Below are 12,350 nucleotides of genomic sequence, written 5' to 3' on the forward strand. Positions count from 1 at the left end.
ACGTGGCTGCTGGGAGGGCTGACCCCGCCGTGGTGCTCAGGGGCTTCTGGTCTCTGCTGCCACCAAAGGGGTCCTGGCCTTGGGGACCGTCTGCTTCCCCTGTTTCTGCCCTCAGTGCCAAGGGTCAGCAGCATGTCGTGCGGAAAGCCCACGCGGTTTGCTGTTGGGGGCTGTGTTCTTGCTCCAGGCTCCTAAGCTTTGTGTCTTGCCTTCAGATGCAGCAGAAGGTCAAGGTAACGACGTGCTTTGACTTACTCATTTTCCTCTTCTGCTTTGGCCTCTACACTTCATTGTCCACCCCTCCTCTCCCCTCCGCTCTTGTTCCTTCTCGCCACTCTCCACCCCATCCCCTTCCCAGGCACTCACCAACTTGGCTGCGACCCCAACCATCTTTAGTTCTCCCTGACACGTGTGGGAGGCTGGGTGCAGCTGCGTTTCAGGGATGCTGGGGCAGGGGTGGAGATCCTGACCGGAACTCAGATGCCTGTTGGCGGTCATCCCTGAGGAGCAACCAGAGGGCGGCCCGCGGGCATTAGATAGTCCAGCACATGGCAGCTGGGCAGTGATCAGAAGGCTCAGGGCACATCTCCTGGTCCCTGCCCATCACCAGGGAGCATCTTCCACCAACTCCTTCGCCCATCCTGCCCTGCCAATGAGCAATACCTGCATTTTTCCTGGGCCCATCTGGTATCCATTTTGAGCCCTGCAAGCACCAGGGCAGGCAGGCGTCCTTTTCTGTGCAAGGAGCCTGAATGCGACCGGGGGTGGCAGGGTGACATATGCTGGTACCTGCTCCATCATTTGGCTTGTTAGAACCATGGCTCAATTCTCCCCGCCAAGGACCTGGGCTCTGACGGGGTTTCTAGTCTCTGGCTTCTCTGAGGATAAGATGTGGACTCGACTGTCCCTAAGCAGCAGCAGGGGCAGGGTCCACTCTGAGCTGTGAGCGCTGGCCTTGGTGTCCAGCATGGTACCAGTCAGGGGCCTGAGTGCTGGCAGATAGAGGATGCTTGTAAAGTCCCCGGTCCCTCTCACACGTTGGTGGGGAGAAAGCCCAAGTAACTAAGTGGACTAGAGCAGCTAGCAGCGGGCCCTGGGCCCTCCACACTGCGCAGGGACGGCGCCACCTCCCGTGCCTGGAGGGGCCGGCCGGCCTCTGTGCGGGGGGGGGGGGGGGGTCGCTGGCATCTCTGCAGGGAGCCCACCCAGCCGTCCGCCCCGCCTCCATCAGTCATTCACATGGTGCTTGGCCCCCTCTCCACCTCCCTGGCCCCTGGGCCATCACGTGGACCCATGGGTTGTGTTAAGCCCTGTCATCAGGTGTCCCCTCTGCTGGGCAAAGCTGCTGGGTGGCCCACAGTCTCCCACATGGTGGCACCCTCCCAATGGGGATGGGACGTCAGGGGCCTTTGCCTCCCAGCATTTCTGAGGACGATGATGAGAACTCCTGGGCCAGGCAGGCCATTCCCAGCCGCCCTTCACCCAGATGAGGGGATGAGGACATTTAGGGGGCCCAGGGTGCAGGGGTCTGAGGTCGTTAAGGGAGTTGGACTTTTTCAGCGTCATGGAGGCTTGGTCAGGAGTTCTCCATCATGCCCAGGGACCCTCTGGTTCTGTGTCAGCCACTAACTCCACCCTTTGCCTTCTGCAGAGGGTCTGAACGCGGACTATGTGAAGGGGGAGCACCTGGAAGCCGTCGTGTGTGAGGAGCCCCAAGGTGAGGACTGGCCTTGGCTGAAGCCTCCTAGCCCGTGGGCCCAGCCCTGAGCAGCAGGGAAGTGCAGAGGTGCCTGTTCCTAGAATTTCCAGCCAGGGGTCCCTGTACTCTGCCCGGACCAGCCAGACTCCAGCTTCATGATACCAGGGATGCAGCGGCCCCAGTCAGGGCCATCTGCCCTTGGGTCCCTGAGCCTGAGCCCCTCTGCTCCCTGTCAGCGGAAAGAGACGCACCTCAGACAGGTGCTGACGGAGCTGTGGGAAATCTTTACAACTAGACCTGGGACCTTGCGATTAGAAAATTGCCAGAGGCAATAGGGAAGTTGGCTAAAACACGGACCCTATTATGGGAGCCCCTAGCCCCGCCTCCCCTGGCCTCCCCGCCCTCTTCTGTGGTGATGGAGCACTGTCTGCCTAGGGTCAGGTTGCCAGCCTGGAGTGCCCAACCTCTCAAGGCAGGCAGAGCGTGTGGCCCCAGTGAGGCGGTCAGGAAAGGCTTCCTGTGGAGAAGGGGAGCCAGCTGGCTTTCATCAGTCGAGGCTGGGGAGGGTGCGGCCAGGGCGACGGTGCCCTGGTCTGCTTGGAGCTACAGGCAGCAGCAGGAGGCACAGGCCTGTCGGCAGGCAGCGCAGCCTGCGATGGGGGGGGGGGAGGGTTTGCGCGCGCTCACTCAGGGCCGTATGGCATGCGGGAGCGCCGCCCTGGATGTAAAACATGAGGAAATCGACTCTATAGGAACATTCATAATTTTTTTGATTAAAAATAAACTTTAAAATTTTTAAATAAAAAAACTTTAAAAGTTTTTAAAACTCTTGGCCACCTTTGTGTGAGCGTCTCCCACAGGCTAGGTACTGTGTTGAGTTGCTTTATTGAAAATCCTCCTCCCAGCAACTCCGCCAGGAGCATTCCCGCTTCACAGATGAGGAACTGGAGGCTGAGCTCGTTCCAGGGTCTGTCCGCCTTGTCCTCATCTCCAGGGTGTGGAGCGGGCGCCAGAGGCGAGTTGTCCAGGACAAACAGCCAGGGAGCCAGGTTTCTGTTCCCGGAGGGCCTCAGCTATCTGCGTTATCCCTGGTGCGGGCTGGGGATGACCCCCTGCTAACGGGCATCTCCTCTTCCTAGTGACATACTCGGCGCTGCAGACGCAGTCCGCGGAGCCGCCGCCGCCCGAGCCGCCCCGGATCTGAGGGCGCGCGCTGCGCCCTGCTTCTGGCTTCATTTGGACCCCCAGCTGCCACACTGCTCCTTTGATGTCATTGGCTTCTTGTCGTTCTCAGTTTTCCAGATGAGCTCTGGTGTTTGTGAGTTTGGTTCCTGTGCCCCTGCCAGCTTCAGGAGCCGCAGAGTCGCTGACTCCCCAAAGCCACCCCGTCCCCAGGTCTCAGTGAGCTGGGGAGGGCGGGGGCCCAGAGGACGCTTCTGCTGCTGGACAGGAGTTTGAGCCCAGGGCAGTGTGACTCCTCTACACCGCACTGACTCACTGGGCAGGTTTCTGCCCAGAGGCAGTCCTGGCCGAGAGCAAAGAGCTGTCGGCAGGGGCCCAGCTGGTGCCTGAGTCACCTGGAGCCCCTGCGAGGAGCCAGCCACTGCACAGCAGGTACCACCACGCACACATCACACCTGGGCGTGTCTTTATTTCCATCCTTCTCTCCAGCTCCAGCCCTTATGCACCTGGGCTTCTACAGAGCTGGCCCGTGTGGTGGCTTGTCATTTATTTAAGTACAAACATGCATGTCACGGTACCCTGCCCTGAGAGTTCAGGAATCTTCTGGACATGTAGAGAGCTGTGGCTCTCAGGCCTAATTCCCATCTGATTCCAGGGGACTAGGCGTGGTCTCCAGGCTGACATGATGAGTTTCGAGGACTCATTCGTGACGTGGAGATGACTCTTATACTGCGGAGGGGCGTACCCCACCCCATGCGTGTTCTTGTTTTGATAGCAAAAGTGCCCGATACCACTTTGGGCGAGCATCAAAGCCTGAAGCATGCCCGTTGTTTACTTAGAGATGTATGCAGCGGGGAGAGGGAAAAGGGACGTTCGCTTGGTTTGGGAAATACACCTGACTTAGGAAGTCTCCAGTGACCTGTCCTCCTCTGATGAAGAGCGCGTGGGAGCCTGTGGGCACTGGAACTGGCCTGGAGCTGCCTGGTTTGGGCTGGAGCTGAGCTGCCTTCTGGAAACACTTGTCCAGCCCACATGTGGTCCTGATCCTGGGGGCTCTGCTGTCAGGGTCTGAGCTGGAGTCTGGAGCCCCCGTCTACTGATAACCAGTCAGCAAGAAGGCGGGGTCCTGTTTACACCGCTTCACGTGCGGCACAGACAGCCCTACACGTTCCATGGAGCTGGGATGAGGCACTTCCGACTTCCTAGGGAAACGGCTGAAGTCTGAACAGACCCCGCAGGGTGCGTAGTGCCTGCCTCGTGTGTCTGTGTTATGTAGAGCGTGTCTGTGGGCCCTGCCAGACAGGCTGGGTAGCATGTGGCCAGGGGTGCGGAGCACCAAGGAGACACCTCTGCACGGTGCCCTGGAGGAAGGAAATCGTGCCCCACCGCACCCCGTGCCCCAGGAAAGGACCAGCGGGGACATTGTGAGGTTTGCCTGTTTCCGGTATGCCCCCGCCCTCGTAGGCCAGGCTGGTCTCTCTCAAGGATGGCGAGGGCCAATACCCCCACCCTTGCAGCCTGCTGTCACCTAAGGGGGAGCTCAGGGCCCAGGGAGGGCCCGTGTCCTGAGTAACGGAGTCGGGAGGAAGCCGGGCAGCGCGCAGGAGGTCGGCACGTCAGGAGGGCTGCTCAGAGCCGTCCCGAGGCATGTGAGAGGAAGCGAGGCAGCACTTAGGTGAGCAGTGAGATACTTCTCTAACTGCCACCGCGAGGCTGGCTGATGGCGAAGCCCCTGAAATCCTAGCTGTCAATCCATGTTCTCAGCGGCGCTGACTCTGGTTGAGAGACCCATTTTGCTCTTCCCTGTCTATCTCTGTGCCTAGTGAAGGGACAGGCCTCGGAGATCACTCAGCCACCCACTTGCAGAGCTCTGGGCCTAGGGGTGGGGCGCTGACACGGGCAGATGCCATGGGGCTCTCGTAACTGTGTCAACCCGAACGCTGCACTGGCCGGCTTGGGCCTTCCCAGGTGTTCGCAGAGACAGGGCGCTAGAAAGGCCGAATGCAGTGTCCATCGCCACTAGCCTAACTGGCTGGGGTTGGGGGGTGGGGCTCAGCGTTGACAATAACTGAGCCAGTGGAGGAAGGAGGCAGGGCAGCTTAGCGGGTGGGATGCCCTCCCACCATGGCACCCAGAGTGGGGCCAGGCCCACTGCCTTGGCCACTGGGTTGGGGGTACCAGGTAGTTCTGTGAGTTAGGGGAGATGGGAGGCTGATCTCAGAATCCCCTGTACTTTTTATGTGCTTTATGTGTGTTTAAGTATGAATTGTAAGCTGTCTCACGTTTGCATTAAACAAAATGGAACCTACCAGATCCCTGTATTCTGACCGTGTGAAGGCACTCGCTTTGTCAAGGGATGCTATTTTTTCTGAATTCTACGGAGCCGACCTCATTCCCCTCCTCCCAGCCAAAGGCATTTCTCAAGGTCAGGGTTCTCCAAGTCCCCTCTTGACCAGCGGCTTAGTGTCAGGCTTCTTGGCGCCCTGCCGACAACGATGTCGCAGGGGCAGGGCGGGCAGAGGCAAGTTCCCACTCACGACTCCTAAGCCCACTGCTCTGTCTTCTTCAAAGAAAGCCCGTGTCCAGGGTCGACTCTGGTGACGTGCAGTCATCTCAGGCCAAGGAAGCTGAGCCGGGCACTCAAGGCCGTGCGTGCAGGGGGCCCGCTGAGGCTCAAGTGGGCTGTGCGCCAGGCCAGCTGAAAAGACAGCATGAGGGCAGGGCCACTGGGAGGGCTGTGCCACTCCAGCCTTGTGGTAAAATGGCACCACGTGAGTCTCCCAGCCTTGCCACCAGGGTGTTGCTGCGGGGCCCTCAGCTGCAGTGACTGCTGTGTGAGGACAGGGACGCCAGGCCTTAGAAGACAGGTGACACCAGGGGGGTGGCGTGGTCTCACCCCGGCCTTTACAGCCCCTGTGGAGGCCAGCACACCCTCTGCAGACTCTAGGTGGGGACCCCATGGCTTCTCAGATATCTGTCCCATTTAAGCTCTAGGATGCATGGCCTGGAAAGCCAGCCCTGCCACCTCAGGGTGGCCTCTGACTCTCAGGGGTGTCCAGCCTTTCCTTGAGTCTTCAGCATTTTCTCAAGGTTAAGGTCCGGGGCATTTCAGATTTTTAAAATCAGAGTAGCTACCCATTTCAGACACAGCACTCAAGTCTTATGATAAGCTACATTTACGACTTAGTAAATGAGTTAAATCATGGAAAGGCACTTTATGTACACTAACTGTGTCATATAACATGTATTGAATGTTTACTAACTTTCCCCAAGGGAAAAATCACCAAAATGCTTAAGACAACAAAAAAATGAGACCACAGGGCAAACATTTTAATTACAGATTGAAATACAGTGCATCAGATGAGGCAAATATGATACTGTACCAGTCTTTAAAAATCTGACCTGTAAAGGTTTTACATTCTAGTACACTTAAATAAAACTGAAAAAAAAAAACTGCTTAGGTAACAAAACTATACTTTAAGTTGTTTTAGAAACAGTTCTGTGCTAGGAACAATGGAAAGTGATCTGTTGTGCTGCTCTCAAATGGAATGGGGGTTTTGGGGTCCTCCTAGGGCCCAATACATGGGGGAGGGGAGGTAGGACAGCCCAGTCCCAGGCTAGTTGACCTTGGAAAGAATAAGCCCGAGTCTGCTTCTCTGGTTCTGTGAAAAGCAGTCTTCAGGCCACAGCAAGTTTAAGAGTCAGTGCAGCTGAGAGATTATGTGCTATCCCTGGGGAGAAAGTGAGAGCCGTCCCCATCTAAAAACTCAGTAATCAATGACTAATCCAGTTTATCCATTGATAAACAAGGTTTCGGCTATGTTGGAAGCCTAAATCAAAAGCTAACATCAATTAAACCACGCCTTAGAAACAAATCCCCCAGATGATAAAAATGAATTCATTTTCGGTTATTAAATTACCTTGAATAAATATTTGATACCTTACGGATACCAGATAATTTTCTGTAAGAATCAGAAGGTTCCAAGTTGAAAAAACATCTATTCTGTTAAGTATTTGAGTGTAAAAAACCTTTAAGAATGTTTTCAAAAATAAGGTCAACATGTAGGACTTTGGGTAGCATCCAGTAATTTGAAACCAACCACGTGTTACAATGCAGTTGTGAGCCCCATGAGCTTCTGCCTGCCCCCACTCTAAAGGCAAGGTTAACTCCCACCGCAGTGGAGGTCCCAGGGGCTGGCTGAAGTGGGCGTGGCCCAAGGAGGGCGGGGCCTGCTGGAGCCTGGAGCAAATGTGCGAGATTCTGCAGCAGCTCAGAGCCCCAGCGCTAGTGGATGGGCCAGTTGATGGTAAATTAATTCCTGCCCAGACTGATGGTCCCAGGGCCCAAAGTCAGTGAGTGAAGGTGCAACACGGGGAGGAGAGGCCTGAGCCGTGAGATGAGAAAACCGAGAGAAGCAAGGGCTCTGCTTTTGGCATCTGAAGCCACGGCGCAGTAGTTGCTTTAAAATATCGACATGCAATCACAGGAATAATCTGAGTTGAAGGGATCTTGATAAAAGGAGAACTAGTATTTCAGACAGGCAGAGAGCAGGCTGGCTTTGATACAGCTGTCAGCGGGGGGAGTGGCAGGCTGCAGGGTCGGGCAGCTCAGGAGTGATGGGGCCCCGGGGAGGCTGTGCCCAGCCTCCACTGTGCCAGCCCCGGGGACACTGCAGCACTACCAGGAACACCCGTGCCGCCTCAGGAGGCAGGGGAGGGCAGAACATGTGGCCTTAAATGACTAGATTCAAATCGTGCTTCAAATGTACCACATAACAGCGTGAGCTCTGTTTGAAAATTCCTCACCCAGTCCAGTGCAGCAGGTACCAGCTTGGGTGACTAGTCTGAACATAAAAAAGGACATAGGAAAATAAAGGCATGTTTCTCTTCTTTAAAAATACCTTATATGTACACAACAGTAATTGGTACAGGAGGACCCCTGGCGTGAAGAGCACTGTAGGAAAGATGGCAACGGTCTGTCTTCCCCACCAGTGCATTTTGAAACACTTCTAGTTAGCTAAGAGCCGAAAGGAGCCACGTGGCTGGCAACGTGGTCTTTAAGGGAATGGGGTGGGTTTTTCACGAGGATGTACCACCTTGAACCTCAGCACTGCGTACCGCTCACCTGAGTGTCTCCCACGCGCTGGGACCGTGGACCGTCGGGTCACAGGGTCAACGGGACAGACAGCTGCCCCGAGAAAGCGCTGACAGGAGGGAAGTGGGGTGTTTACAACACAGCAGCACTGCTGACCATGGGCGCTGCTGTCACCTAGCACACAAATGGTCGCGGGGCCTAATCGGAAAAGACAGGCTCACAGGTCCAGCCGCTGCAGTCCCCGCCTGGGCCAGGGCCCGCGGCCGTCAGACCGAGGTGTGCACAGGCGTGGCTGAGTGCGAAGGCGAGGAGCCCCGCTCCGATGAGGACGAGGCGCGCGTGGCCACCTCCCGCTGCAGGTCCTCCACCCTCTTCTGCAGCTCCGCCCGGACAGCCAGCAGCTCCTTGAGGTTCTGGTGGATGGGCATCTGCAGGGACAGAGAGGGCGGCGTCAGTGTGCTGGTCCTTCCCCAAACAGCCTCGGCATCTAGATGCTTCGGTTCACCCCGAGCTCACAGTCAGGACGCCTGTGCACCCAAAGGCTCCTCAGTCTCTGACCGAACTACAGCCAGGTGCACCGGGCCCCTCCCCCACGAGCCAGGGCCTTCAGCTGCCACCATGGGGTGGCCTCCCTGGTTCTGCTTGCCTTCCCTGCTGGGCCAGGTCCCCGGAGGGGAAAAGGAGGCCTGGGTGAACCTGCCACCTGAGCATCAGCCGAGGCTACCCATGCAGACTTGGAAAGGAGCCAGGACTGTGGGAAATGAGAGCAGTGCTTCCCTGCCACCGAGCAGCATTTACAGGGAAAGCCCCCCACCTCCATCACCCCTGTGTTTCTGCATTTTTATAAACAGCACTGCGGACTGAAAATATGTCTGTTGCCTCAACACTTTCTAGCACTTGAACTAGCGTTCGTTTTCATCAACCAGATCAGGAGGGGACAGAAGCCCCTGGAGAGGGCCGTGCTGGAAGAGGGGGAGCCCCCGGGCACTGCACCTCCCCACTTCACGAAGCATCCGCCGACAACGCCTCACCCCAATTCCTAAGCCGACCAATGGGGGTGAGCCAGAAGCAAATGAGAAGGGTTTTCCTGGGGCACAGGGGCCACCTCCCTAGTCTGACTGTTCTGGTCATGGCACCCACATCTGCACTTAGCAAACAAGCTGTTCTCCACACCTGCAGGGGCCCAGAGATCCCAGACCTGGTGTTTCCCTCATGGCTCGAGGCAGACCAGGGAGGGAAGTCGCCAGCTGAGGGGCAAAGGCGGCACGGGCGGTGGGTCTGCGGAGCGCCTCCTGCTTCCCTCTGACCCCAGTCCAGGCAGCATACAGCGGCCGCAGGCCTGGTTCCTGAGCCTCGGCCGGGCCATGGGATGCTCACCAAACACCCTCCGGTGGCTTCTTCCTGCTGCCCTCAAGGTGAGATCCTGACCTTGGCCTCGAGGCCCTGTATGGTCTGACCTCAGCCTGCTTCTCCTGCTCACTTCTCACCAGGTCCTGCCTCTACTCCCCTCCTGCATTCTAGAACCTTCCATATTTTAGAAGATGCCATGTATCCTCTGTCCCTTCTGCCGGAGACACTCTCCCCCCCCCTTTCACTCACGTGCTGGACTTCATCCTACAGGGACCGGCTGGAAGAGGACTTGCAATGGGTGTGGGGCCTTTCGGCACCTCTCCACTCCCGCCAGGCCTGTGTGTTTCATCATTACCTCCCCTGAAGACTGGGAGTCATCCCACCCGGTGCCAGCGGTGACCAGCCCCAGTGGAGGGAAGAGGGAAGGTAGGAGACAGATGGGAGAGAGATGAGAGCCTAGAGTGAACGACCAGAGATGAGGAGGGGACAGGGTCGGACGGGCGGACAGCTGGGTGTCTCCACACACTAGGGGGCTCGATAACCAGCACCACGGAGGCTGACAGGACACGAACAGTTGGGTCCTGCCCGTGGTTAGTGGCGCTTGGGGGCTGTTATTGTGTAACTGTGTCCCCCACGCCCCAAATGCATCGGTTGAAGTCCTCAGCCCCAGCACCACAGAAGGTGACCTTTCTCGGAAGTAGGGGCTTTACAGAGGTGCTGAAGTTAAAGTGAGGTCCTCAGGGTGGGCCCTAATCCGGTCTGACTGGTGTCCTTATGAAAAGGGGGAAACTGGACACACACACACACAGAGGGAAGACGAAGTGATGCAGGGACAAGACGGTGTCTACCGGCCCAGGAGAGAGGCCCGGACCAGACCCTGCCCTCTCGGCCCTCAGAAGGAGCCCGCCCTGCCCACATCTTGACCCTGGACCTCTGGTCTCCAGGCTGGGCAGCAGTGCGTTTCTGTTGTTGCAGCCCCCTGTCTGGGGGACTTCGTTACAGAAGCCTGAGCAGACGGAGACAGACGAACCCTGCCTGGGGAGACTGTGGAGGCCCCGAGTGAGAGGAAGGACTGAGGGGGAGAAGGGCGGAGGGGAAAGGCAGCACTGCACATCTGCAGCCGACAGAAGTGATGAGGTCAAACGAGGCCTGGGTAACATGCCCTTAAATCCTGAGAATATTCAACTGAAAAGGGAAGGGGAGGGGAGGGGGAGGGAGGGGGAGGGAGGGGAGGGGAGGGGGAGGGGAGGGGAGAAAAGAAACCTCAGCAGAAAGCCATCTGGCCTCAGAGGTGAGGGCTGCCTCCATGGTTCTCCCCACCGACTCTGACCACACCCTGGCCACCTGTGTGGAAGAGCTTGGGGACTAGGGCAGAACCAGGGACAGCAGAGGGTTCGGGGAGTACCTCACCTCGGTGGGACCTGAGCTCAGCCACTGGACACCCAGGGTGACTATAACTTGGCTCTGGCCCGGCCATGCACTGTTCTGTACTATTTTTTCAATCTCAGAAAATGTTACAGTGAAAAGGGGTGGCAGGGATAGGGAAACCTGAACCCCTCTTCAAGGGGGTGCCTGCTCTGTGACTCGGCACGCACCCTCTCTCTATTGTGATATCAGAGTCTATAAACTGTCACAGAGTCATCGGAAGGACGAAGAATCAAATGCAGTAACTTCTAACACTTTGTCATCTGTCTACCTTCAGCAGCAGAAGACAGAGGTGCTAAGATCTGTAACTCTAACCCAGCAAACAGCACCTGGCTTGGTGCTGGAAGGCACCTGCTGGAACACGAACGCAAAGGACCCAGCCCTGAGAGGCGAGGGCAGAGGGCCTTCAGTATATGTTCATATGTAGGATGCACACATTTCTACAACACCATCGTCACCTGGACAGAAAGATACGCTCTTTTGAGAAGACAAACAAAAAGATACCTGAGGCCTCATTCGTGGATTCCATCGCACATAATAGTTTACCCATAATTCCAAGTGACTCAGACTAGCAACAGGATACAGGACGTGGTTTTCATAATTCACAAAGAAGGGATTAGAAAATTCATCAAGCTGGCTATTGATGTAAGACCACAAAGATATAGTCTTCGTATATACATCCTGAAAAGCAAGCAAATGCACTGAATTAAATTCAAGTCTCTTGCCACCCCCAAGAATTTGTATCACATATTGAAAAGGACCTGAATAATTAATTGAGTTCAAATGATAAAAATTCAGGAACCTTGACAGAGCCCCACCCCATCCCTCTGCACGCATGGCCTCGTGCTGGGGAAGACCCGAAAACACACTGGTTACTGGCCTGGAAAAACATATTGCTGAGTTAGGTAATATCTGGTGACGGTGTCTGTGTGAAGGCAGAATGAGAACTTTCTAACAATCCCAGGATGATGGGGCCCGTATGTAAGAAATACATTTTTTATTCTTGTTTGCAGGTTGCTTGTGTGACCCTTAATATTAGGCACTATAGGAAGAATTTACAGATAAGATTCCTTTCACTTGAAAGTCATGGCTATCTGGGGGGAAAGTGTGCTGTGGCAGGCTGGAGAAGCCTTAAATAGAGAATATGTCATTAAATCCTAGAGCCCCACCTCCCAATTTTATAGGACACAATTTAGAAACACTAACTATTTGCACTGCTCATTGGAATGAAAATACCCAAGCCCACAGGCACGATGGGGCAGATAAACATTAAACATGGATCAAGTACGGTGACAAAGTCAAAACGAGGAAATGGTGAGGCCAGAAGTGTTTCTACCATTCTGCTGCTCCCGAGCCAGCTGGCTTCCTCACAAGTTATCTAGACACAGGAAATTCAATTAGCACTTTTTCGTAGTTTATATTTTGTATTCATAGAGAAACACCAGCAATAATTTAAGGAACCCCAAATAGCCAAAAGAATCTTGGAGAAAAGAACAAATCTGGAAGTCTCACACTTCCCAGTTTCCAAACTTACTACAAAGCAATAATCAGTGCAGGTGGTACTGGCATAGGATGGACCGGCACGTCCATCAGTGGAAC

At 55.6% G+C, this 12,350-nt stretch overlaps 2 protein-coding genes across 8 annotated transcripts in view; one reads left to right on the forward strand and one right to left on the reverse strand.

Annotated features, from left to right (window-relative positions):
• The window catches only part of CD99L2 (CD99 molecule like 2), a 94,816-nt gene extending 89,611 nt beyond the window's left edge, over nt 1-5,205 (forward strand). For 2 of the 3 annotated variants that reach the window (XM_031446216.2, XM_064483307.1), the window contains exons 8-10: nt 216-233; nt 1,652-1,717; nt 2,839-5,205. In XM_031446216.2, the coding sequence (XP_031302076.2) occupies nt 216-233; nt 1,652-1,717; nt 2,839-2,903 (149 nt within the window). In that variant the 3' untranslated portion in view covers nt 2,904-5,205. The remainder of the gene's footprint in view (nt 1-215; nt 234-1,651; nt 1,718-2,838) is intronic. The other variant, XM_064483308.1, reaches the window with a different exon arrangement.
• A 985-nt stretch (nt 5,206-6,190) lies between these two features.
• Nucleotides 6,191-12,350, reverse strand: part of MTMR1 (myotubularin related protein 1) — a 61,679-nt gene continuing 55,519 nt past the window's right edge. For all 5 annotated transcript variants that reach the window (XM_031446526.2, XM_064483305.1, XM_031446528.2 and 2 more), the window contains 2 exons: nt 11,256-11,432; nt 6,191-8,404 (listed from right to left, as the gene is read on the reverse strand). In XM_031446526.2, coding sequence (XP_031302386.2) covers nt 8,243-8,404; nt 11,256-11,432 — 339 coding nt within the window. In that variant the 3' untranslated portion in view covers nt 6,191-8,242. The remainder of the gene's footprint in view (nt 8,405-11,255; nt 11,433-12,350) is intronic.

This window comes from Camelus dromedarius, chromosome X, assembly GCF_036321535.1.
Source record: "Camelus dromedarius isolate mCamDro1 chromosome X, mCamDro1.pat, whole genome shotgun sequence".
Taxonomy (NCBI): domain Eukaryota; kingdom Metazoa; phylum Chordata; class Mammalia; order Artiodactyla; family Camelidae; genus Camelus; species Camelus dromedarius.